Source organism: Salmo salar, chromosome ssa21, assembly GCF_905237065.1.
Source record: "Salmo salar chromosome ssa21, Ssal_v3.1, whole genome shotgun sequence".
NCBI lineage: Eukaryota > Metazoa > Chordata > Actinopteri > Salmoniformes > Salmonidae > Salmo > Salmo salar.
In genome coordinates, this window is record NC_059462.1 from 7,640,166 (window position 1) to 7,667,971 (window position 27,806).

The 27,806-nt window shown below is 40.7% G+C and overlaps 1 protein-coding gene across 1 annotated transcript in view; it reads right to left on the reverse strand.

Annotated features, from left to right (window-relative positions):
• Positions 1-8,858: 8,858 nt before the first annotated feature.
• The window catches only part of tmeff2a (transmembrane protein with EGF-like and two follistatin-like domains 2a), a 197,228-nt gene continuing 178,280 nt past the window's right edge, over positions 8,859-27,806 (reverse strand). Inside the window, exons 7-10 of the mRNA XM_014163911.2 lie at positions 27,240-27,299; positions 26,747-26,873; positions 19,619-19,777; positions 8,859-9,523 (exon numbers count right to left, since the gene is read on the reverse strand). Of these exons, the coding sequence (XP_014019386.1) occupies positions 9,427-9,523; positions 19,619-19,777; positions 26,747-26,873; positions 27,240-27,299 (443 nt within the window). The 3' untranslated portion in view covers positions 8,859-9,426. The remainder of the gene's footprint in view (positions 9,524-19,618; positions 19,778-26,746; positions 26,874-27,239; positions 27,300-27,806) is intronic.

Genomic DNA, 27,806 nt, shown 5'->3' on the forward strand with positions numbered 1-27,806 from the left:
GCACGAACAAAACGGAGCTATTTGAATTTAACTATGGATTATTTTGAACCAAAACAACATTTGTTGTTGAAGTAGAAGTCCTGGGAGTGCATTCTGACGAAGAACAGCAAAGGTAATCCAATTTTTCTTATAGTAATTCTGAGTTTAGTGAGCACCAAACTTGGTGGGTGTCAAATTAGCTAGCCTGTGATGGCCGAGCTATCTACTCAGAATATTGCAAAATATGCTTTCGCCGAAAAGCTATTTTAAAATCTGACGCCGCGATTGCATAAAGGAGTTCTGTATCTATAATTCTTAAAATAATTGTTATGTATTTTGTGAACGTTTATCGTGAGTAATTTAGTAAATTCACCGGAAGTTTGCGGTGGGTATGCTAGTTCTGAACATCACATGCTAATCTAAAAAGCTGGTTTTTGATATAAATATGAACTTGATTGAAAAAAACATGCATGTATTGTATAACATAATGTCCTAGGAGTGTCATCTGATGAAGATCATCAAAGGTTAGTGCTGCATTTAGCTGTGGTTTTGGTTTTTGTGACATATATGCTTGCTTTGAAAATGGCTGGGTGATTATTTTTGACAGGGTACTCTCCAGACATAATCTAATGTTTTGCTTTCGCTGAAAAGCTTTTTTGAAATCGGAGAATGTGGTTAGATTAACGAGAGTCTTGTCTTTAAAATGGTGTAAAATAGTCATATGTTTGAGAAATTGAAGTTATAGCATTTTTTAGGTATTTGTATTTCGCACCACGCTCTACCATTGAATATTGATGAGGCGTTTCGCTAGCAGAACGTCTGTCCCTAAAAGGTTATGGTGTCAGACCGAGGCTCTGCATCTGTCCTCATGCTCCTAGATCTTAGTGCTGCGTTTGATACCATCGATCACCACATTCTTTTGGAGAGATTGGAAACCCAAACCCAAGTTCTGGCCTGGTTTAGATCTTATCTGTTGGAAAGATATCAGTTTGTCTATGTGAATGGTTTGTCCTCTGACAAATCAACTGTACATTTCGGTGTTCCTCAAGGTTCCGTTTTAGGACCACTATTGTTTTCACTATATATTTTCAATATATATTTTACCTCTTGGGGATGTCATTCGAAAACATAATGTTAAATTTCACTGCTATGCGAATGACACACAGCTGTACATTTCAATGAAACATGGTGAAGCCCCAAAATTGCCCTCGCTAGAAGTCTGTGATTCAGACATAAGGAAGTGGATGGCTGCAAACTTTCTACTTTTAAACTCGGACAAAACAGAGAAGCTTGTTCTAGGTCCCAAGAAACAAAGAGATCTTCTGTGAAATCTGACAATTAATCTTGATGGTTGTACAGTCTTCTCAAATAAAACTGTGAAGGACCTCAGCGTTACTCTGGACCCTGATCTCTCTTTTGAAGAACATATCAAGACTGTTTCAAGGACAGCTTTCTGTCCAAAAATGATGCAGAAAAATTAATCCATGCTTTTGTTACTTCTAGGTTGGACTACTGCAATGCTCTACTTCCCGGCTACCCGGATAAAGCACTAAATAAACTTCAGTTAGTGCTAAATACGACTGCTAGAATCCTGACTAGAACCAAAAAAAGTGATCATATTACTCCAGTCCTAGCCTCCCTACACTGGCTTCCTGTTAAGTCAAGAGGTTATTTCAAGGTTTTACTGCTAACCCAGTGACTCAGCCTTAGGTAGGAGCAAGCCTATATATCTTTCCGATTTGGTCCTGCCGTACATACCAACACGTACGCTATGGTCACAAGACGCAGGCCTCCTAATTGTCCCTAGAATTTCTAAGCAAACAGCTGGAGGCAGGGCTTTCTCCTATAGAGCTCCATTTTTATGGAATGGTCTGCCTACCCATGTGACAGATACGGACTCGGTCTCAACCTTTAAGTCTTTACTGAAGACTCATCTCTTCAGTGGGTCCTATGATTCAGTGTAGTCTGGCCCAGGAGTGTGAAGGTGAACGGAAAGGCTCTGGAGCAACGAACCGCCCTTGCTGTCTCTGCCTGGCCGGTTCCCCTCTCTCCACTGGGATTCTCTGCCTCTAACCTTATTACAGGGGCTGAGTCACTGGATTATTGGTGTTCTTCCATGCCGTCCCTAGGAGGGGTGCGTCACTTCAGTGAGTTGAGTCACTGACGTGGTCTTCCTGTCTGGGTTGGCGCCCCCCCTTGGGTTGTGCCGTGGTGGAGATCTTTGTGGGCTATACTCGGCCTTGTCTCAGGATGGTAAGTTGGTGGTTGAAGATATCCCTCTAGTGGTGTGGGGGCCGTGCTTTGGAAAAGTGGGTGGGGTTACATCCTTCCTGTTTGGCCCTGTCCGGGGGTATCATTGGATGGGGCCACAGTGTCTCCTGACCCCTCCTGTCTCAGCCTCCAGTATATATGCTGCAGTAGTTTATGTGTCGGGGGTTTAGGGTCAGTCTGTTATATCTGGAGTATTTCTCCTGTGTTATCCGGTGTCCTGTGTGAATTTAAGTATGCTCTCTCTAATTCTCTCTTTCTCTCTTTCTTTCTTTCTCTCTCTCGGAGGACCTGAGCCCTAGGACCATGCCTCAGGACTACCTGACATGATGACTCCTTGCTGTCCCCAGTCCACTTGGCCGTGCTGCTGCTCCAGTTTCAACTGTTCTGCATGCGGCTATGGAACCCTGACCTGTTCACGGGACGTGCTACCTGTCCCAGACCTGCTGTTTTCAACTCTCTAGAGACAGCAGGAGTGGTAGAGATACTCTCAATGATCGGCTATGAAAAGCCAACTGACATTTACTCTTGAGGTGCTGACTTGTTGCACCCTCGACAACTACTGTGATTATTATTATTTGACCATGCTGGTCATTTATGAACATTTGAACATCTTGGCCATGTTCTGTTATAATCTCCACCCGGCACAGTCAGAAGAGGACTGCCCACCCCTCATAGCCTGTGTCACGTCCTGGCCAGTATAAGGGTTAATTGTCATTGTAGTTTGGTCAGGACGTGGCAGAGGGTATTCGTTTTATGTGGTTCGGGGTGGTGTGTTTATTGAAGGGGCATTTGATTTAAGTATTCCGGGGTTTTTGGGCACTGTTTGATTTTCATGTATTCTATGTTTAGTCTAGTGTGTCTGTTTCTATGTTTGGTTAATTGGGGTTGGGGCTCTCAGTTGAAGGCAGGTGTTGTCTATTTGCCTTTGATTGAGAGTCCCATATATTAGGGTGTGTTTGTGTTTGTCATTTGTGCGAGATTGTTCTGTGTTTAGCCTTGTGCCTTGCCAGACTGTTTTGTTGATCGGTCGTTCTTTTGGTGTTGGCTTGGTTTTTGCTCTGACATGCACTGTCAACTGTGGGACCTTATTTTGACAGTTGTGTGCCTTTCCAAATCATGTCCAATCAACTGAATTGATCACAATTGGACTCCAATCAAGTTGTAGAAACATCTCACAGATGATCAATGGAAACAGAATGCACCTGAGCTCAAATTCGAGTCGCATAGCAAAGGGTCTTAATAGTTACAGTTGAAGTTGGAAGTTTACACACACTTAGGTGGAGTCATTAAAACTTGTTTTTCAACCACTCCACACATTTCTTGTTAACAAACTAAAGTTTTGGCAAGTCAGTTAGGATATTCACTTTGTGCATGACTCAAGTCATTTTTTCAACAATTGTTTACAGACAGATTATTTAACGTATAATTCACTCTATCACAATTCCAGTGCGTCAGAAGTTTACATATACTAAGTTGACTGTGCCTTTAAACAGCTTGTGGAAGGCTACCCAAAACGTTTGACCCAAGTTAAATAATTTAAAGGCAATACTACCAAATACTAATTGAGTGTATGTAAACTTCTGACCCACTGGGAATGTGATGAAAGAAATTAAAGCTGAAATAAATAATTCTCTCTACTATTATTCTATTATTCTGACATTTCACATTCTTAAAATAAAGTGGTGATCCTAACTGACCTAAGACAGTGAATTTTTACTAGGATTAAATGTCAGGAATTGTGAAAAACTGAGTTTAAATGTATTTGGCTAAGGTGTATGTAAACTTCAGACTTCAACTGTATATGATATAGTCTTATTTGAACTAACCTAATGTTAGCTAGCTAGCTAACAAGCTGGAAACGCACCAACATTTCTTTTAGAAAGTTGCTTTGAGTTACATGGTTTTCTATATTGGCATATACTAAATTCATTTTCAAATGGATGGGTTTATTGGTGTTAAGGTTATTTTGGACCACCAGGATGCTGATGTAATGCTGCCTGTTGTTTTTGTGTTCATACTGTTTCACAACGTCAACAACAAATTTGATGTTGGACGACAATAGAACGTTCATGATATCACTGCAACAACTGTCTACAGACATGTCGATAGACGTAGTATAAACCAGCCTTTAGTCTTGAATCCTTTTGTTGTGCACTGCAGTAGTCACTATGTTTAGCACATGGCCTTAATTGATGTAGTTCTGTCCTTGAGCTGTTCTTGTCTATTAATGTTCTGTATTATGTCATGTTTCATGTTTGGTGTGGAACCCAGGAAGAGTAGCTACTGCTTTGACAACAGCTAATGGGGATCCTAATAAAATACCAAATTCCAAAAATGTGCATCCTTAAAGAGATGGGTGGGGCTTAGGCTTAAGAGGGTGTGAACAAAGCTGAATGGGTGTAGACAAAGAAGAGCTTTCCCAGTAGGTGTACCAAATTATTCAAGGGCCATTTTCTCAAAAGTGGGGTTACCAGCTTATCAACTTTCAAAACAGAATTACTTTACAATTGTTCCTCAACTGTGGTGTATAATATACCATTTTCTACCTCTGAGTCTGTACTTTCATCCAATGTAAAAAGCACAATTTCAAATGTTGCTACATAAGACCGAATCGAGTTGGTCGATCACAATTCTGAAGGTAATGGGTCGATTCATTCAAGTATACGGTTTCAAGGTTGTTGTTTGTGTTGATAAAAAGTCCGTGGAAGGGCACAATTTAATGAAACCACAGGAAGGATGCTGGTAGGAAAGTTGATATGTTGTTCTTATACCCTCAGCTTCCCAATTGTCACCCTATATAGTGCACTTCTTTTGACCAGGGCGCATTGGGGTCTGGTCAAAAGTTGTGCACTATATAGGGATAATGTACCATTTGAATGCATCCACTGTAGGCCTACCCGTGGGATGCTGGAGTTGGGTATGCATAGTTTTCAGCTGACCACCGGATTCTATGGTTTACTGGCTTCAGAATGAGATGGAACGGGACAAGGTGTGTGATTTTGGGGAGAGGGGTGTGTTTTCTTGCGTGTGCATGTGTGTGTTCATGTGTGTGTTTGTGGATGTACATGTGTGTGTGCGGTCTGTCTCTGTCTAGACCGGAGTAAACACATGGGGCCATCTGGGAGATGAGGAGCCTGGGTGAAAGGGCCATTACCCACTCCAGACAACCCAGGACTAATCCCTATATACTACTTCAATTTGACAGAGGGTGCCTCCCTTCATTGCCTCCTTTTAAGGGCTCCTCGAGTCATCACGAATTCATCCATTTTTGGTCTTTATAGCCTCACATGCATGCACGCACAGACACGCTCACACCCCTCTCGTGTAAACTAGGGTCATGCAAATGGATGCAAATGTTCAACGTAATGACACATTTTAAATCCAAATATAGCAGAACATTATCAGAAATTGGATATCAGACTAGTGATATGAAAAACATCACTTTAAAAATCACACATTATAACCCACAAGCAATTACTGACAGATTTTCACATGAAATGTATGTTGCATTCAAATCGATGACCACCATGACTAAAGCACTCTTCATTGTCCACATTCTGATTGTGCCTACCTCCAGTTGGTCAGGAAGATCAGATCACAATGAAATCTCAAAGCATTTTTAATTGTCTACATCTGTCTAAAAATGTGGGCACAATCAGAATGTGGACAAGATCAGGACAAAGGATGCATGTTAGCATAATATATAAATGGGGCTTTAAGGACTGAGAAAACATTTAAACAGAGATGGAAAAGGAAGCGAGATATCCCACTCCCTCATTTGTTCTGTTTCAATGGATGTCTATGAACTAAGTAGACTAGACCCAGCTGCTATCGCATTGATGTCTATGGAGTCCCACCCCCTTAACCTGTCTGGGATAGGGGGCAGTATTTTCACGGCCGGATAAAAAACATACCCGATTTAATCTGGTTACTACTCTTGCCCAGAAACGAGAATATGTATATAATTACTAGATTTGGATGGAAAACACTCTAAAGTTTCTAAAACGGTTTGAATGGTGTCTGTGAGTATAACAGAACTCATATGGCAGGCAAAAACCTGAGAAGATTCCATGCAGGAAGTGGCCTGTCTGACAATTTGTAGTCCTTCTGTTGCATCTCTATCGAAATTACAGAATCTGTGCTATTATGTGACACTTTCTAAGGATTCCATTGGCTCTCTAAAGCCTTCAGAAAGCAGAATGACGTGTCTCCTGTCTCTGGACAAAGTACAGCAGCAGAGTTTGTAAGTGGTCTGCCTGGGGACAGTGAGACTGGAGATGCGCGGTCACGAGACATCGCCATATTTTTATTTTCCTCTTTGAATGAATACAACGTTGTCCGGTTGGAATATTATCGCTATTTTATGAGAAAAATAGGATAAAAATTGATTTTGAACAGCGTTTGACATGCTTCTAAGTACGGTAATGGAATATTTTGAAATTTTATGTCACGAAATGCGCTCGCGTATTACCCTTCGGATAGTGACCTGAAAGCACGAAGTCCTGGGAGTGCATTCTGACGAAGAACAGCAAAGGTAATCACATTTTTCTAATAGTAATTCTGAGTTTAGGTTGCCCCAAACTTGGTGGGTGTCAAATTAGCTAGCCATGATGGCTGAGCTATGTACTCAGAATATTGCAAAATGTGCTTTTGCCGAAAATCTATTTTAAAATCTGACATAGCGTTTGAATAAAGGAGTTCTGTATCTATAATTCTTAAAATAATTGTTGTGTATTTTGTCAACGTTTATCATGAGTAATTTAGTAAATTCACCGGAAGTTTTCGGTGGGTATGCTAATTCTGGACATCACATGCTAATGTAAAAAGCTGTTTTTTGATATAAATATGAACTTGATTGAACAAAACATGCATGTATTGTATAACATAATGTCCTAGGAGTGTCATCTGATGAAGATCATCAAAGGTTAGTGCTGCATTTAGCTGTGGTTTTGGTTTTTGTGACATATATGCTTGCTTTGAAAATGGCTGTGTGATTATTTGTGGCAGGGTACTCTCCTGACATAATCTAATGTTTTGCTTTCGCTTTTAAGCCTTTTTGAAATCAGACAACGTGGTTGGATTAACGAGAGTCTTATCTTTCAAATGGTGTAAAATAGTCATATGTTTGAGAAATTGAAGTTATAGCATTTTTGAGGTATTTGTATTTCGCGCCACGAGATTCCACTGGCTGTTGAATAGAGTGGGACGCTAACGTCCCACCTAGCCCAGAGAGTAGACAGGAACTGACCATTTTTTTCAATAGTAAGCAATCTGAGTGAACTATCTTCATTTATCCAGTCTTTGATTTAAAGGTAATTTAAATAAAGTTGGATTCATTTTGAATTTGAGATGGAACGCTCACGTACCATGATAAATATTTAATTTCTCAGACATTTTCTCTCTCTCACAGAATCAGATTGTTAGGATTAACCACATCCTATGGGTAAAGTGTTTCATTACACAACAATCATTGCAATCAGTCATTTATGTAACCTGTGACGAGGACAAACATCTAATTGAACACTGTTGACCTTCCTGAAGTGAAAACTAAACAACATAAATCTGTTGGTGGAATCCTGGTCCCAGAATGATAACATTCCTATGGTGTATATCTGGGCAGACATGCAGACACTCTGAGTTTTCTGCTCCACCCTTACCCCCCGAAGCTGGAAAAATGAGGGGAGAGTACAGGAAGATAGAGGACTCCACATGCTCGTCTGTGGGGTGAACTGGGAAGTTACCCCCCGCTGTGTCTGTGGAATTTGTGTAGAATCCTGCAGTCTGGTGGTGTAGCCTTTGCGTGACCCTGACTATCATTCTAGTCAGGTCAGCTTAACTTTGAACACAATAGAACCTGGTCAGTAAGACCACATCGAATATTTCTCCACCGTGGTGTGTACAATGAAAAATTATGCATTTGACAACTTGACGATCTTGAACACAATATCAGACTTGTAAAGTTACCTGTATGATATTTGAAATCTGTCAGCTGTGTATATAAAGTGTGTGTATGTGTGTGTGTGTGTCTGTGTGTGATGCATAGAAAAGACATCACCTGCCATAGCTCATCAGGTACGGCTACTATAACTTAGCTACTCTAACTCAGTTCTCTTGTATAGGGTAGGCATATGTTGAAATAGTACCTCCTCATGGCAAGACAGCTCCTCACCATCAATTACAGTCCTCAAGGGCCAAAGTCCTACTGGGGCATGTTCAGGAAGGCACAACGTTATGGAATATTCAGATATAAATAGGTTATGTAGAACAAACATGCCTCTCTGACATTCTGAATGAAGAGTCATCATGTCTTGTCAGCTGTAACACACATTTCATCACATTTCTATTCGCAATGTTCCACAATGTTGGAGTTCAGGTTTTCTTTTCTATCTGATAGTTAATTGATCAATTAATGTCACTGATTGCCGGGGTGTTTACCCACCTGTGGCCCACTATAATTGATAGATTCCAAAGTGAAGATCTGTAAATACACCTTTCATCTCAGACAAACCTACCCCACCGTTTCCTCCTGAGTGATGTTATCTTAACTGTAAATGTGAAAATTGACACCCAACAGCGATATTTTAAAGATGGGCCAAAGTTACTTTTGTGATATAAATTATTTATTTACATTACAGAAAAAATACCCCACCAAGACAATGTAATAACTATTGGAAATAGATCAGTAATACATAACCAAATAGAGCTGTACTGTAGTACCATAGTTTCCTCTCCGGTGACCTATACCACAGGTGCAAGGCATCACGTGTAGCCCCCCTCCCCCTCCCAACCCCCCATTGCTTCTCCCCCTAAAAACAACCAACATCCCCCACGAACATCAGCTAACCCACTTCAATACCCCCCCCCCCCCCTCAACACACCAACCCCCAACACACTGACCCTGTATCCTCACCCCCAAAGCCCATTGTTCAATGCATCATCATTGGTGTCGGGGCAAAGCGCTGGTCTCCAGAAGGATGAAGTTGCCCCTAGAGGCTGATCTAAGGTCAGTTTTGCATTTCGTCCCCCTCCCACCACCCAATCCTTTATAGTTCATTCAGGTTGGGATTGTAGGGAAGTACAAGAAGGGTGAAGCTGATCCTAGATCTGTGTCTACGGGGCAACTTGAACTCAGAGAGAAGCGGGTCTCAGGGTTTCCCCCATCGCGGGGCGGCTCAGTCAGATGAGGCGGGTGGAGGCGCGCATGGTGTTCTCCGAGCTGTAGTGGGTGGCATTCTGCTTCTGCCGATTGACCCTGTTGCTCCGCGGGCACTTCCTGTCCAGACAGGAAGTGGAGTAGAGGAGAGAGAAAGGAGAGAGAGAGACAGAGAGAGGGGAGGAGGTATAACATTAGAGAGAGAGATAGAGAGAAAGAGAGTACTGTAAGCCATTTGTTTTATGTTCATTATCCAAGGGTTTAATGCCGAAAACAGTTTTTTTTTCATAATAAAGAAATAGTTCTGATTTATTGACCCTCAGTTGCTTTTATCTTTTGGTTGCTCATATACTTGAAGGGAAATCAACAAGTCAAAAAGGGAACTAACTAGGGAAAAGGGTATTGAATTGCTTTGGAAATGCTTGTTATAAAAAATGTGATAGCCTTCATTGCCACCTAGTGGCGCGGTCAATGATATGCAAGTACATAGAGAAAAGTCAGCAAATACAAGATAACAAAATACACTGAACAAAAATATAAATGCAGCATGTAAATTGTTGGTCCCGTGTTTCATGAGCTGAAATAAAAGATCCCAGACATTTTCCATATGCACAAAAAGCTTATTTCTCATTTTTTTGGGGCACACATTTGTTTACATCCCTGTTAGTGAGCATTTCTCCTTTGCCAAGATAATCCATCTACCTGACATGTGTGGAATATCAAGAAGCTGATTAAACAGCACAATCAATACACAGGTGCACCTTGTGCTAGGGACAATAACATTTTGAGGGAGTGTTCAATTGGCATGCTGACTGCAGGAATTTCCACCTGAGCTGTTGCCAGAGAAATGAATGTTCATTTATCTACCATAAGCCACCTCCAACATCGTTTTAGAGAATTTTGCAGTACATCCAACTGCCTCACAACCGCAGATCACGTGAATGGCGTCCTGTGGGTGAGTGGTTTGCTGATGTCAACGTTGTGAACAGAGTGCCCCATGGTGGCAGTGGGGTTATGGTATGGAAAGGCATAAGCTATGGAAAACGAATGCAATTGCATTTTATCGATGGCAATTTGAATGCACAGAGATACCGTGACGAGATCCTAAGGCCCATTGTCGTGCCAGTCATCCGCCGACATCACCTCATGTTACAGCATCATAATGCACAGCCCCATGTCACAAGGATCTGCACACAATTCCTGGAAGCTAAAAATGTCCCAGTTCTTCCATGGCCTGCATACTCACCAGACATGTCATCTATTGAGCATGTTTGGGATGCTCTGGGTCGACGTGTACGACAGTGTGTTCCAGTTTCCGTCATACCCAGCAACTTCGCACAGCCATTGAAGAGGAGTGGGACAACATTCCACAGCCCACATGTGAAGGTGATGTGTTGCGCTGCATGAAGCAAATGGTGGTCACACCAGATACTGACTGGTTTTCTGATCCACGCCCCTACTTTTTTTTAAAGGTATCTGTGACCAACAGATGCATATCTGTATTCCCAGTCATGCGAAATCCATAGATTAGGTCCTAATGAATTCATTTCAATTGACTGATTTCCTTATATGAACTGTAAGTCAGTAAAATCTTTTAAATTGTTGCATGTTGGGTTTATATTTTTACCAGAGCGCACATGTTCAAACCTTTGCACCGCCAGGGTTGTGGGTTCGATTCCCGGGGCCACCCATATGTAAAATGTATGCAAGCATGACTGTAAGTTGCTTTGGATAAAAGCTTATGCTAAATGGCATATATAAATAAATACGTATAAGTGGTAGAAATCCGCTAAATTAATGACTCAAATAGTTTCTATAAGAATGTAAAGGAAAATGATTCCCTCAACAGTCAATAAAGGACATCAATAAACATCAATATAATGCATTATATTACAACTCCTGTTGATCTTCTACTTCATTGATACATATAAAATGGTTGGTACCTAAGTATAGAAAAGAGCTATTATGTTCGTATTCTAAATATTCTGTACCGCATTCTATAATTTGCATCTCTGACACTGTAAAACCAATGCACCTAGGGATTAATTACGCAAACCATTAAAAACAGAATTCACTAATTAACAGAAATTCGATTAAGCAGCCTGGAATGTGGATATGGGGAGACACCATTTCTATAATGAAGCACAAATTAGCCTATACACTGTGAACAAAAGGTGCTATAAATGAATGGTAATGTAGTATAGTACCTGAATGCAATATTTTCAAAATACATAGATTGGTCTTCGGCCTGTTCTTTTGAACACTTGGTATTTTAACTATTTGTTCCCTGTATAAATAAATTAAAGGGTTCGTTCACCGAAATTACAAAAAGACACATTGGTTTCCTTACCCTGTATGCAGTTTAATGACAACATATGACAGCAATCCATGCTTTGCTTAAGTTTCCTTGGCACTGTTTCCACATGCTAATGCTTTAGCATTTGTGGCACAAATCGCATTCAAATGTTGGTTCAAATATTATATTTTTTTGTGCATCATGTCCAAATCATACGAAAGTAACTAAAATTAATTGTGAAGGTCAACAAAGTCACTTATAGATGTTTTGAACATGATGCGTGAAAAATGCTAATATCGGTCCCATTACTTGAATGGGATTTGTGTCACAAATGCTAAAAAGTTAGCGTGAGGAAACATTGCCAGCGAAAACAAAGCATTGATTTCAGTTATATCTGCTGTCAGGGAAAGGAAACCAATATATAATTTTGTAATTTGGGTGAACTATCCCTTTAAATTAAATGTGTGCATTAAGAATAATGGGGAAGTGTGAGGGCCTAATGTACTAATGTGAGCGAGTCGTAAAACGCATGCGTGTCGTTTGCTACAGAAGCAATGTGAATTTGATTAAACTGCATTGAATTCAGAGGTTTATTGGAAGATAAATGAAAGTGAAAGTAAACTGACTGGACACAACCTCATAACTGTGCCTTCTGTAATTGACCTTCACAGACAGTGTCTCTCTCTCTCTCCTCTCTTTCTCTCTCTCTCTCTCTCTCGCTCTCTCTCTCTGCACATAGCCTGTTTTTTCTTGAGAGCCAGGTCTGCCTATGTCGGCCTTTCTCAATAGCAAGGCTATGCTCACTGAGTCTGTACGCACTCAAAGTTTTCCTTAAATTTGGGTCAGTCACAGTGGTCAGGTATTCTGCCACTGTGTTCTCTCTGTTTAGGACCAAATAACATTATAGTTTGCTCTGTTTTTTTGTTAGTTCTTTCCAATGTGTCAAGTAATTATCTTTTTGTTTTCTCATGATTTGGTTGGGTCTAATTGTGTTGCTGTCCTGGGGCTCTGTGAGGTCTGTTTGTGCTTGTGAACAGCTTGCTTAGGGGACTCTTCTCAAGGATCATCTCTCTGTAGGTGATGGCTTTGTTATGGAATGTTTGAAGGCTTCCTTTTAAGTGGTTAATGAATAAGTGGTTGTAGAATTTAACGGCTCAATTCTTGATTTTGATAATTAGAGGGAATAGGCCTAATTCTGCTCTTCGTGCATTATTTGGTGTTTTACATTGTACACAGAGGATATTTTTGCAGAATTCTGCCTGCTGAGTCTCAATTTGGTGTTTGTCCCATTTTGTGAATTCTTGGTTGGTGAGCGGACCCCAGACCTCACAACCATAAAGGGCAATGGGACATGCACGTTTTGTTTTTTGCCCTAACAATACACAGCTGATTCGATTATGAAAGCTTGATGATTAGTTGATTATTTAAATCAGCTGTGTAGTGCTAGGGCAAAAAACAAAATGTGTACTCCTTGGGGTCCCGAGGACAGAGTTTGGGAAACCCTGCTCTTGGGCAATGGTGTCTAGATGGAATTTGTATTTGTTGTCCTGGCAACTGGACCATTTTTGGAACACCATTATTTTTGTCTTACTGAGATTTATTGTCAGTGCCCAGGTCTCACAGAATCTGTGCAGAAGATCTAGGTGCTGCTGTAGGCCCTCCTCGGTTGGGGACAGAAGCACCAGATCATCAGCAAATAGTAGACATTTGACTTCGGATTCTAGTAGGGTGAGGCCGGGTGCTGCACACAGCTCTAGTACCCTCACCAATTCGTTGATATATAAAGTGAGGGAAAAAAGTATTTGATCCCCTGCTGATTTTGTACGTTTGCCCACTGACAAAGACATGATCACTCTATAATTTTAATGGTAGGTTTATTTGAACAGTGAGAATTACAACAAAAAAATCCAGAAAAAAATGAGGGAAATAAGCATTTGACACCCTCTCAATCAGAAAGATTTCTGGGGAGTGCTCCTAATCTCCGCTTGTTACCTGTATAAAAGACACCTATCCACAGAAGCAATCAATCAACCAGATTCCAAACTCTCCACCATGGCCAACACCAAAGAGCTCTCTAAGGATGTCAGGGACAAGATTGTAGACCTATACAAGGCTGGAATGGGCTACAAGACCATCGCCAAGTAGCTTGGTGAGAAGGTGACAACAGTTGGTGCGATTATTCGCAAATGGAAGAAACACAAAAGAACTGTCAATCTCCCTCGGCCTGGGGCTCCATGCAAGATCTCACCTCGTGGAGTTGCAATGATCATGAGAACGGTGAGGAATCAGCCCAGAACTACACGGGAGGATCTTGTCAATGATCTCAAGGCAGCTGGGACCATAGTCACCAAGAAAACAATTGGTAACACACTACGCCGTGAAGGACTGAAATCCTGCAGCGCCCGCAAGGTCCCCCTGCTCAAGAAAGCACATATACATGCCCGTCTGAAGTTTGCCAAAGAACATCTGAATGATTCAGAGGACAACTGGGTGAAAGTGTTGTTGTCAGATGAGACCAAAATGGAGTTCTTTGGCATCAACTCAACTCGCCGTGTTTGGAGGAGGAGGAATGCTGCCTATGACCCCAAGAACACCATCCCCACCGTCAAACATGGAGGTGGAAACATTATGCTTTGGGGGTGTTTTTCAGCTAAGGGGACAGGACAACTTCACTACAAGAATCTTCTGACCTCTGTGATTGCCAACAAGGGTTTTGCCACCAAGTACTAAGTCATGTTTGGCAGAGGGGTCAAATACTTATTTCCCTCATTAAAATGCAATTCATTTTATAACATTTTTGACATGCGTTTTTCTGGATTTTTTTGTTGTTGTTCTGTCTCTCACTGTTCAAATAAACCTACCATTAAAATTATAGACTGATAATTTCTTTGTCAGTGGGCAAACGTACAAAATCAGCAGGGGATCAAATACTTTTTTCCCTCACTGTACGTTGAAGAGGGTGGAGCTTAAGCTGCATCCCTGTCTCACCCCACGGCCCGGTGGAAAGAAATGTGTGTTATTTTTGCAATTTTAACCACACACATGTTGTTTGTGTACATGGAATTTCTAATGTCGTATGATTTTCCCCCAATATCACTTTACATCAATTTGTATAGCAGACCCTAATGCTAAATTGAGTCAAAAGTTTTTTTGAAATCAACAAAGCATGAGAAGACTGCTTTGTTTTGGTTAGTTTGTTTGTCAATTAGGGTGTGTTGGGTGAATACGTGGTCTGTCGTACGGTAATTTGGTAAAAAGCCCATTTGACATTTGCTCAGTACATTGTTTTCACTGAGGAAATGTACGGGTCTGCTGTTAATGATAATGCAGAGGATTTTCCCGAAGTTGCTGTTGACGCATATCCCACAGTAGTTACTGGAGTCAAATTTGTCTCCACTTTTGTGGATTGGGGTGATCAGTCCTTGGTTCTAAATATTGGGGAAGATGCCAGAGCTAAGGATGATGTTAAAGAGTTTAAGTATAGCCAATTGGAATTTGTGGTCTGTATATTTTATAATTTCATTGAGGATACCATCAACACCACATGCCTTTTTGGGTTGGAGGGTTTGTATTTTGTCCTGTAGTTCATTCAATGTAATTGGAGAATCCAGTGGGTTCTGGTCTTTAATACTGTAGTTGATTCTAAGATTTGTATTTGATCATGTATATGTTTTTGTTGTTTGTTCTTTGTTATAGGGCCAAAAAGATTGGAGAAGTGGTTTACCCATACATCTCCATTTTGCATAGATAACTCTTCGTGTTGTTGTTTGTTTACTGTTTTCACAGAAGTGGTTAGAGTCACATACATCAAGCTGATTTCTGACATGCTGTACCTTCTTTTTCCATAGTGTATTTCTGTATTGTTTTAGCGATTCACCATAGGGATGGCGTATGCTCAAGTTTTCTGTGTATCTATGTTTTTGGTTGGATAGGTCTCTCAATTTCATTCTTAGGTTTTTGCATTCTTCATCAAACCATTTGTAATTGTTATTAATTTTCTTTGGTTTTCTGTTTGACATTTTTAATTTGATAGGGAAGCTAAGAGGTCAAATATACTGTTTAGATTTTCTACTGCCAAATTTACACCTTCACTATTACAGTGTAACGTTTTGTCCGGGAAGTCTAAAAGTGATTACATTTGTTGTTGTCTAAATGTTTTTTTTGGTAGGTTTCCACACTACTTTCCTTCCATCTATTGCATTTCTTTACATTATTCAGTTCCTTTGGCTTTGATGCCTCATGATTGAGTATTGTTCTGTTCAAGAAGACTGTGATTTTGCTGTGATCTGATAGGTGTGTCAGTGGGCTGACTGTGAATGCTCTGAGAGACTCTGGGTTGAGGTCAGTGATAAAGTAGTCTACAGTACTACTACCAAGAGATGAGCTATAGGTGTATCTACCATAGGAGTCCCCTCGAAGCCTACCATTGACTATGTACATACCCAGCATGTGACAGAGATGCAGGAGTTGTGACCCGTTTCGGTTGGTTAATGAATGAGAATGCTGTCACCTCCAATTAGATGTTTGTCCCCCTGTTTGCTGAAGGTGTCAGGTTCTGTTCCAGTTCTGGCATTTAGGTTGCCACAGATTAGTACATGTCCCTGGGCCTGGAAATGATTGATTTCCCCCTCCAGGATGGAGAAGCTGTCTTCATTAAAGTATGGGGATTCTAGTGGGGGGATATAGGTAGCACACAGGAGGACATTTTATCAACATAACCCGAAAGGCCTCTCAGCAAGGAAGAAGCCACTGCTCCAAAACCGCCACAAAAAAAGCCAGACTACGGTTTGCAACTGCATATGGGGACAAAGATCGTACTTTTTCGAGAAATGTCCTCTGGTCTGATGAAACAAAAATGGAACCGTTTGGCCATACTGACCATCATTATGTTTGGAGGAAAAAGGGGGAGGCTTGCAAGCTGAGGAAAACACCATCCCAACCGTGAAGCACGGGGGTGGCAGCATCATGTTGTGGGGGTGCTTTGCTGCAGGAAGGACTGGTGCACTTCACAAAATAGATGGCACCATGAGGTAGGAAAATTATCTGGATATATATTACATTTACATATTGAAGCAACATCTCAAGACGTCAGTCAGGAAGTTAAAGCTTGGTCGCAAATGGGTCTTCCAAATGGACAATGACCCCAAGCATACTTTCAAAGTTGTGGCAAAATGGCTTAACTTCTATGGGCTACGTGAGACGCTAGCTGCGAGACACAGCCTGTGAAATATCAGGGCGGCGTGTAGGGGGCAGTATTTTCACGGCCGGATGAAAAACGTACCCAATTTAAACAGGTTACTACTCTGGCCCAGAAACAAGAATATGCATATTCTTAGTAGATTTGGATAGAAAACACTCTGAAGTTTCTAAAACTGTTTGAATGGTGTCTGTGAGTATAACAGAACTCATATGGCAGGCAAAAACCTGAGAACAATCCAAGCAGGAAGTGGAAAGTCTGAGAATTGTAGTTGTTCTTTTGATTCTCTATCGAAACTACAGTGTCTGTGGGGTGACGTTGCACTTCCTAAGGCTTCCATTGGCCTTCAGAACGTGGTTTGAGCATTCTCCTGTCACTGGGCAGATAATAGGAGCTCCGTTACTGAGTGGACTGCCTGGCAACAAAGGGATTGGATATGCGCGGTCACGCGAGCGCACCGTTCCTCCTTTTCCTTCTTGAATCAATATGCTATTGTCCGGTTGGAATATTATCGCAATTTTGCGTTAAAAATACCATAAAGTTCGATTTTAAACAGTGTTTGACATGCTTCTAAGTACGGTAATGGAGCATTTTGACTTTTCGTCTCTGGTTCCGCGCTCGTGTGTTATGCCTTTGGATAAGTGATCTGTACGCACGAACAAAACGGAGGTATTTGTACATAAATATAGATTATTTCGAACAAAAACAAAATATCTTGTGGAAGTAGCAGTCCCGGGAGTGCATTCTGACGAAGATCAGCAAAGGTAAGACAATATTTCTAATACTAATTCTGAGTTTAGGTTGCCCCAAACTTGGCGGGTGTCTGTATAGCCCGCTGTGATGGCTGAGCTATGTACTCAGAATATTTTAAAATCTGACACAGCGGTTGCATCCAGGAGTATTCTATCTATAATTCTTTAAATAATTGTTATATATTTGTCAATGTTTATGATGAGTATTTTTGTAAATTGATGTGCACATTCACCGGAGGTTTGGTGGGAATACATTTTCTGAACATCACGCGCCAATGTAAAATGCTGTTTTTGGATATAAATATGAACTTTATCGAACAAAACATGCATGTATTGTATAACATAATGTCCTAGGAGTGTCATCTGATGAAGATCGTCAAAGGTTAGTGATTCATTTAGCTGTGTTTTGGGTTTTATTGACACATGTCCTTGCTTGGAATATGGCTGTGTGATTATTTTTGTCTAAGTACTCTCCTAACATAATCTAATGTTTTGCTTTCACTGTAAAGCCTTTTTGAAATCGGACAATGTGCTTACATCAAGGAGAAGTGTATCTTTAAAATGGTGTAAAATAGTTATATGTTTGAGAAAGTTGAATTATGACATTTTGTTGTTTTTGAATTTGCCGCCCTGATATTTCACTGGCTGTGTCCCGCAGGGAGCCCATAGAAGTTAAGGGCTTTGACACCTCTCATTTCACAACTCAGTGCTAATTGAAATTGCAGTCAGATACGTTCTGTCCTAGCAAGCTTGGTAGCCTTAACTTAGCATTCAGTCCTTATAATTGTAATGTATTTTCTTCTTGGCTTTAAACGTGGCTTCAGACTAAACATTACTCACTCAGTTCCAGGTAGGATGGTGTTTTCAGGTTTATGTTGTTTGTTTGCCAGAGCATTTGCGTAAAGCTTGGAAATCTTTGGTAGTAGGAATCCTTCCAGGTGATTTTGTCCAAAATTGGGGTTGTAGGTTTGTAGTTTTGATTTGGAGTGAAGGTTATATTGTGGAGGGTAGTATCCTGTATATGTCCTTGCCGAAAAAAATCCAAGTTTATCTAACTCTAAATCTGTCTTTTTGTAAAAACATGCTGAAAAATGCGGGAGCTCATCTCTCTCTCTCTGTCTTTCTCTGTCCCTCTCTCCCTGTTGTCTCGATTTCTCTCTCGCTCTCTCTCTCTCTCTGTCATCTTGATTTCTCTCTCTCGTTTTATCTTGGTTATAGCTTTTTAAAAACGTTATTAAATGTCATGTCTTGCATAGGTCAAGATGACCTTTCCACGTTCCCTACGCAGCACCAGAACGTAACCCCCTATGATGCACTACCTCTCATCATGACATCCCCAATGTGGAAAATGGATCTCTGTTTGTGTATGTAGTCCTATGTAGGGGTGTGAACGCACATTGTGCACTGTATGTGGGTGTGAACGCACATACAGTGCCTTCAGAAAGTTTTCACACCCCTTAACTTTTTCCACATTTTGTTGTGTTACAGCCTGAATTTAAAATTGATTAAATTTAGATTTTTGGTCACTGGCCTACATGTCAAAGTGGAATTATGTTTTTCAAACATGCGGACTAAAACCTCCCGGTCTCTGTGTTAATCTCTGCACGCACAACCCAACACCTCACGGTTTACCACAGTGTGTATGCACAGCATGTGAGAGTTTACACATATGGTTGCATATTGTAGTGGTTCTCAACCCACAATCTAATTTTGCTTTGCCCAAAGTACCCCCTTGTGTGAACCTGATCATTAGGCCAATGTTCTTATGGGTCTTTCCAAGTACCTCCTGTGGCTAGCCTAGGTACCCCAAGGGTACACCCTTAGGTTGAGAAGCACTGGCATAATGCATATGCTTGCTCACACAAGTTTGTGTATGTGTGTGTGTGATTGCTCAATGTGTATGTGTGCTTGTATGCGTGTACCTGCATGTGTGTACTGTGTGTGTATGCATGTTTGTGTGTGTGTCCTACCTGGTAATACAGAGCACCACCACACAGATGATGGCCACCTGCAGAGCTCCGATGATGGAGGCGATGAGGACGTAGCGCAGCTTGCCAGAGCCGGGGACCACGTAGAGAACATTGTACTCCTTCGTTTCACACTGGGGCCCGCTGAAGCCTGAGTGACAGCTGACAGACACTCACACACACACACATACACACACACACACACACACACACACACACACACACACACACAAACAAACAAACACACAAACACACAAAAACACACAAATAAGCACATACACAAAGGTTGATGTTAGTTTGTGTACATGATACATGTGTGGTGTTTGTGTTTGCATTTGAGGTCACCACAGTACACAGGCTAATGTGTGTCTTTAAATTAGTGCTTGAAGTAACTATACGTGTGCATATATCTGAATGCGGTAGTTGTGAGTGTGTGTATATATCTGAATGCGGTAGTTGTGAGTGTGTGTATATATCTGAATGCGGTAGTTGTGAGTGTGTGTATATATCTGAATGTGGTAGTTGTGAGTGTGTGTATATATCTGAATGCGGTAGTTGTGAGTGTGTGTATATATCTGAATGCGGTAGTTGTGAGTGTGTGTATATATCTGAATGCGGTAGTTGTGAGTGTGTGTATATATCTGAATGCGGTAGTTGTGAGTGTGTGTGTATATCTGAATGCGGTAGTTGTGAGTGTGTGTGTAGGGGGGGGCTAAAAGCGCTATATTTTAATCAGTATGTCCATCTCTCCAAATCTCTCTTTCTCTTGGGAGGTTGTTACCTACCAACACCTGCATCCCCTGCTCTGTACAGGCCTACACATTCACATGTACACACACACACGTACACACACACACATGTACACGTACACACGTACACACACAAACACACATACACACACACTCACACACACACACACACACACACACACACACACACACACACACACACACACACACACACACACACACACACACACACACACACACACACACACACACACACACACACACACGATGATTCATTTCTCAGTGAGACACATGAGGGTGAGCGAAAGTCAGACTACTCTTTTATCCCCTCAACCTTAGCTATTTGTCTCTCTCTCCTTCTCTTATATCGTCTCTCTCTCTCTCACCTCTCTTCCCTCACTCCCTTCTATTTCCACCTCTCCTTTACTCAACCTTACCATCTCCCTCCCACTCCCTTTTCTCTTTCCTCACATATCTTTCATCATGATGCAGTGGACAGGTGTACTGAGAGAAAACTCTCTGTCCTCTCACAGTTATTCCAATGGAGAAGGATGAAGTGGTCTGTAGACACTGATATAAGATCAGTTTGGCTATTTATTTTATCCAAATTGTCATTTGGATAAACTGATCTTCGATCAGAGGTAAAATATCAACTTCTACCTCAAACCTTGAACAGTGGCTGTATTTATCAAACATCTCAAAGTAGAAGTGCTGATCTAAGATCAGTTCCCTCCTGTCCATGCAATCACAAAACTGATCCTAAATCAATACTCCCATTCATCAAAACACTACCTCCTCCATACAGCTGGTGGTGCCAGAGACCTTCCCCTATTTTTCCTATTCAACTATCACCACTATTCAGTATGCAGGGCATGTAGGCTTTAAGAGCTAGGGGGGTAGAGCCATGTTTCTGTGAGGGGAGAGATGAGAAGAGGCTAAAGCCCTGTGGCTGTGACCACAGCACAATCACACTGACCCCACAGGTTAATGGGCTTGGCCTGGCCATGGGCTTATTACTCACCTAGAGGGCTGGATGGGGCACATGTGATCAGGGGTGTGTGTGTGTGGGGAGGGAGGGGGGTTTCTGTGTGGGTTAGTAATTATAGGTATATGTCTTGTGTGTGTATGTGTCAGCATGTGTGTGTGTGTGTGGGTGGGGTGGGGGTGAGGTTGTGTGTGTGTCACTATCAGTGTTGGGGGTAATGCATTACAAAGTAATACGTTACACTAATAATATGACATTTTGCGGTAATTAGTAATATAACGTAATACTGTTCCAATTTGTGTAATAATATTACAGTTACTGATCAAAGATAGGGCATCGTTACTTCGTTACTTTTGTTATCATTCCCTTCCTATTACAGATTCAAAAGAAATTTGTCCTGAGTCTGACGTCCTCTCACCAAGTTCCTGTTTACGCACGCACTACTACTAACTGCTTTAGTAAGGGAGATGAAAAATATCAGAAGCGTCTAAAACATTGAGTTTCTCAGCGTGGAGGTAGTAGTAGTTAAATAAAGGTTAAATAAAAAATGTAATAAAAAGTACTCCCATTACTTTGATTTGGTAGGAGAACAAAATGACGAGAATAACTGTAAAATGTAAGCTGTGTCCAGGCAAGAAACACCTCTCCACTGCTAGAAATACAAATTCCAATCACTTGAAGCACCTGCAAAAGCAACATGTCAACACAAAACTCATAGAAAAAGAGCCCCGAGGCCTGACTACTGCTGCTAAAGATGACTGTAGGCCTACCTCATCGAAAAACAACCTAGGCTACATTTTAATCATTCAGGAAGACAGCCTGTAACCCAGGGAAAGCTGAACAAGCTTGTAGCTGGGTATGTAGTGGAGGAAACGCTGCCCTTATCCACAGTAATGTAATGTAACGTTGACATTGTTTACATTGGGTGAGGACGCACAACATTTTGGGATGTAACGCAAAAGTAATATAACGAATAGTATATCTAATTACAAGTAAATAAAGAAGTTGAAAGAAGTAACGAGTAATAGGTATTGTAGAACAGGTTGATTGCATCCTGGATGCTGATTGGTTGATAGAAGGGAGTTTATTTATTTTTATTTAACCTTTATTTTATCAGGGAATCATACTGAGACCAAGGCCTCTTTCACAGGTGAACCTTGAATTACATAAATGACAGAAAATACACACATCAATATGAATACAAAATACAAGCTTTGCAGGCGCCCGGCCCGCCACAAGGAGTCGCTAGAGAGCATTGAGCCAAGTAAAGCCCCCCCGGCCAAACCCTCACCTAAGACACGTGGCCAATTGTGTGCTGCCCTATGGGTCTCCTGGTCACGGCCGGTTGTGACACAGCCTGGGTTCGAACCCCAGGCTTTCAATATGCTTTTTAAAAGACTGCTTTTCATCTATTCAGATGCCCAAATATTTGTCAGCAGGGACACAATCAATATGGACACCAACCAAAGAACATAATTAAATCATCAGTTATTTTTATGCACTCTCGAGAACAAAATATACTTAGTTTTACCTGTATTCAATACAAATTTCAGGTCAATAAAGTTTTTCTGTAATACAATGAAGGTAACTGTGGCGCAGCATACACAACAGTACCTGGCATATAAGTGCAGGTTACAGTTTTTTACAGACAAGTCGATTTGTCATTGTAAACAGTAAAAAGTACAGGACCCAAAATCGACCCCTGCAGGACACCTTTCGTAATATCCAGGAAACATGATTTAACAACATCAGTACATACACATTGAGTTCTATCTGTCAAGTAATTTTTCAACCATTTACATGCAGCCTAGACCAATTGAGGAAAGGCTCTGAATTAGCAATGAGTGATCAACAGTATCAAATGTCTTTGACAGGTCAATGAAGAGGGCAGCACAATGTTGCCTTTTATCCATACAGTTAACCACATCATTTATAACTAGGAATGCAGCAGTGAGTGCTATGACCTGGACTAAAACCAGACTGATGTATATTTAGAGTACATACATAGGGCCACCACCTTTGTCAAGGGGGAGTACATGGGCCGAGTACCAGATGTAACTGTAAAAAAATGTGTATTAATGATTCAGCAGTCAGGGGGGCAGAAAGCTGCAGCAAAAATGGATAAAGCATATCAGCCCCAGTGGATTTGTTTTACATCAAGGCATCTAGCACATCACAGATAGTAAATTGTTAATATTAAAACAAAGATTCACTAGAAGTTGACGGGTTAACCGTCGAGTCAGCTAGAGGCTGGCAGAGGGAAGAGCAGTCAATTGACTAACCAGGGTCAATTAAACCACTGTTTTCCTCAAATAAAAAGCCTGCCGAGATAAAATGATGATTAAAAGCATCACTTATTCCATTCTTCTCAGTTATGATGCCAGAGTCAGACAGAACTTGCTTAGCCAGGGAAGAAGAGGAATTTGTACGCTTCACTGCATTTACTGTTTTAAAACATTTGGAAGGATCACCAGCAGAGTCATAGATAGAGCTTAAAAATTTGCTTGATTTAGCTTTCTTAATCGAGATAGTACATCTGTTTCTCAATTGTCCGAAAGATTGCCAGTCCACTACAGTCAGTTTTCCTTGCTTTGGCCCAGGCCTGATTTCTCATCTGAATGAGCTCAGATAGCTCAAAAGAAAACCAAGGGTTAGATCTATCTTTGTCTCTGAATTGTTTAAAAGGAGCGTGTTTATCTGCCAGAGAAATATATATGGAGGAGAAATGTTCTAGAGCCAACTCAGGGTCAGGAATACAGGAGATAGTGGCTAAATCAGAGTCGAACATGTCATGTAAAAACCCTTGAGAAGAAAGCTTTTTAAAATGTCTCTTCTTAACTTAATTAAACAAGGATTAGTATTTTGCTGTTTCCTATCTCTAATACATACTATGGGACAGTGATCACTGAGATATATGCAAACACTCCACTAGACAAATATTGATGAGGGTTATTAGCAGTGGTGTAAAATAATTACGTACAAATACTTTAACCCTCCTGTTGTGGTCGTTTCATGTTTTTTAATTCTGTGTTCCCGGTCCAAAATGACCACCCCATTATAGCTGATTATAAATCCATAATAATACATATATTATCACCTAATGTTGTGTTAGATATTTTTATCAACTTAAGTTCTTATGAACATTACAAGTTTTGAACTTCTATTTGCTATTTATGGCCTGTAGGCCTCATTGACCTGAGCTCATACAACTCGTCTTTGAGTAAAAAGAAAGCATAATGTATGGATTATTTTGACTATAACAAATACTCAGATGAAACATATTGTGTTATTTATCACAGACTACTTTGTGTCAAAGTTTAACAAGGACTCTCCTCACCAGTGTCATGATCAAAGATATGATCAAGAGCCTCACATACAGTATATCGTTTGGTCATTGTGCTGCCACAGAATGAATTGTGAGCAAGGCCTTAAAAAAGCTTTATATACCAGAGCTGCGAGAAAAATTCTACATATTATTGAAACAATGTTGCGATTGTTTGTGAGAATGCCAACAGGTGTGGTTCTATTGGTGAAAGGTTCCTGTGGGGGTTGCTGTGGGGGTTGCCATAGAAGCCAAGAAGGGGAGTGAGGTGTGTGTGTGTGTGTGTGTGTGTGTGTGTGTGTGTGTGTGTGTGTGTGTGTGTGTGTGTGTGTGCTCAAACACACATGCATGTGGGGATCTGGGAGAGGAAGTGTGTCCATCTGATGAACGGGCATGTGCCTGAACTCAATTTTATACACTAATTGTAGTCTCACCCATTCATTTCTAATGACCGGTAATTTTGTACACAGGTGTACAAAAGTTAAATAAAACACCCAAAATGTAATGAAAATCATCAAAATGTATTTTGTGTGTTCAGAAGCCCTGTGTGGACAAAGTCATGGAACCTTATGACAATCAGATTAAAATAACTACATTTTTCAGAGAGAAAACGTTCAATTCGTCCAATTCGACCAGAACACAGCAGGAGGGTGAAAGTACTACTTAAGTGAGGACAACTCTGAGCACAAAAAAGGTGTTAAACACTCGGATATAGCACCAATAGCATCAACCGTGGCAGCAGAGGGGCGGTAAATCCCAGTAACAAATACATGTTTATTCTGGTTTATGGACACATCTACAACCAGGAGCTCAAATTTCTTGGGAACAGAAATATTTAAAGTTTGGGACGCCATGAAATTATATTTTACATACCGTAAATTCCGGACTATAAGCTGCAACTTTTTTCCCACGCTTTGAACCTCGCGGCTTAAACAATGACGCGGCTAATATATGGATTTTTCCCGCTTTCAATTTTTTTTTTCCAAAAAAACACATTCTGTTTTTTCAGTTTTTTGCCGGCATGAAGCTTTCATTAGACCAATGAAATTGCTGAACGGGTTAAGGTCAAACAGTGACGAGAGCGACAATGAAAACGATCCAATATCGGATGAAGCAATTCTGAGGCTATTCAACTCCGACACCGAAGGAGATGACTTCAGTGGTTTCAGTGCACAGGAGGAGGAAGATAGTGACCAATTACTTTCTTGGTAGGCTACTGTTTATTGCTATTTTTTGATTTTTGTTACAAGCCGTGTTTTGTTAAAGCCTATTTATTTTTGTTACAAGCCGTGCTTCATTAAAGCCTATTTATTTTTGTTACAAGCCATGTTTCGTTAAAGCCTATTTATTTTTGTTACAAGCCGTGTTTCGTTAAAGCCTGTGTAAAGTTCATTTGTTTCATTGTACCGGTAGGCACCTGTGGCTTATAGACATGTGTGGCTTATTTATGTTCAAAATAAAATACAAAAATGTAATTCAGTGGGTGCGGCTTATATTCAGGTGCGCTCAATAGTCCGGAAATTACGGTATATGGCCACTCCTCCGCCTTTCTGTAATCTGTCACATCTAACTACATTATAATAATTTACTTCAATGTCTTTATCAGATACAGGACCATTTAACCATGTTTCCCGGGGGACCAGAATGTCAGGACACAAGTTCTGTACCCAAATATCAATTGTGTCCATTTTTTAAATCATACTTCGCACATTTAGGTACATTAGCCCAAGCCCCCTACGAGATTTTAAATCAGGTATTCACGATAATCCCTGCAAACTGCCATGATGACATAATGCCATAATTCCATTTCAACAAATGTACTCACTAAATTAATGTTTTCAATGAAAACATGTTGTTAATCTTTTCTAATATGTTGGCAACCATTTAAAAAAAAGCTTAGCCTTGGGCCTAAGATCAGCCCTAAGTAGGGAGTTATCACACGATAATCTCCGGGTTCTCATGCCTTATTGCTTAAATATCTAACTTTTTTTGAGTAACGACTCCAACACTGGTCACTATGTACTGGTATGTGTGTCCACACATATGCGTCCGTGTGTAGGCCTGTGTGTGCATACCTGCAGGACGGCACAGACAGTATGTTGGGATATTCACACTCTCCGTGGACACAGTAGTTCTTGTAGTGCTCAGGACAGGGGATGTACAAGCCTATGGCCACCTCTCCTCTCTGGTCCGGCTTCTCTTCTACACACACACAAACGCACACAGCACAGAGCACAGAAGAACTGAAGGTTAGGGATAAAAATGATAGGATTGAAAGGGTAAAGGTGAGTGTCAGTAATTTAGTATAATAGCGTAACTGCTGTTCATCCGATTAAAAGCTGTGTAAATTACATTTATCCACCACTGACATCCCTGATGCTAATAGTCGGCATGTTATTCAATTTGGCCTGCATCCCAAATGGCACCTTTTTCCCTATATAATGCATTACTTTGACCAGAGTGATATTTGCCCTTGTCAAAAGTGCCATTTGGGACACACAATAAACTGTCTGCCATTGTTCACGTCTTTCATGGATTTGACACACACACACACACTTTACCACCTACCTGAGTAATCTTTCCTGGCATAGTGTTCGTCTCCGGCTTTGGTCCCTGTCATGATGTCACCTGAGAAGGCACAATCATAATACAGTCTAAGTAGGATTGCTGATCTAGGATCAGGTCCCTGCTGTCTATTTTTATTCATTGTGATCTAACAGGCCAGACTGATCCTAGTTCAGCACTCTGTGAGTCTTGCTATGGACAAAATTACAGGTCAAAACACAAAACTGACCTTGAACCAGTAGCTAGGGTAGGACAGTACCTCACTTAGGAATTAAATTATCTCATCTTTGAGAGTATCATGTGGATTACAATATTTAGGACAACGTTTAAGGATTAAAAGACAAATTATTATAATAATAAATATCCTCTGAGCACTCTATTAAACAAAATAAAAGGAATAACAAACAATTATAAGATAACAAAACATTTATTTATAGTATATATGTTATAGGGATCATGATTTATCTTATTCAAATGATCCAAACCATTTAATGGTCAGTTGATTATTGCAATACAAACTTCAATACAATATAATTATACCTTTATTGATCCATTTGATGGGTTTCATTC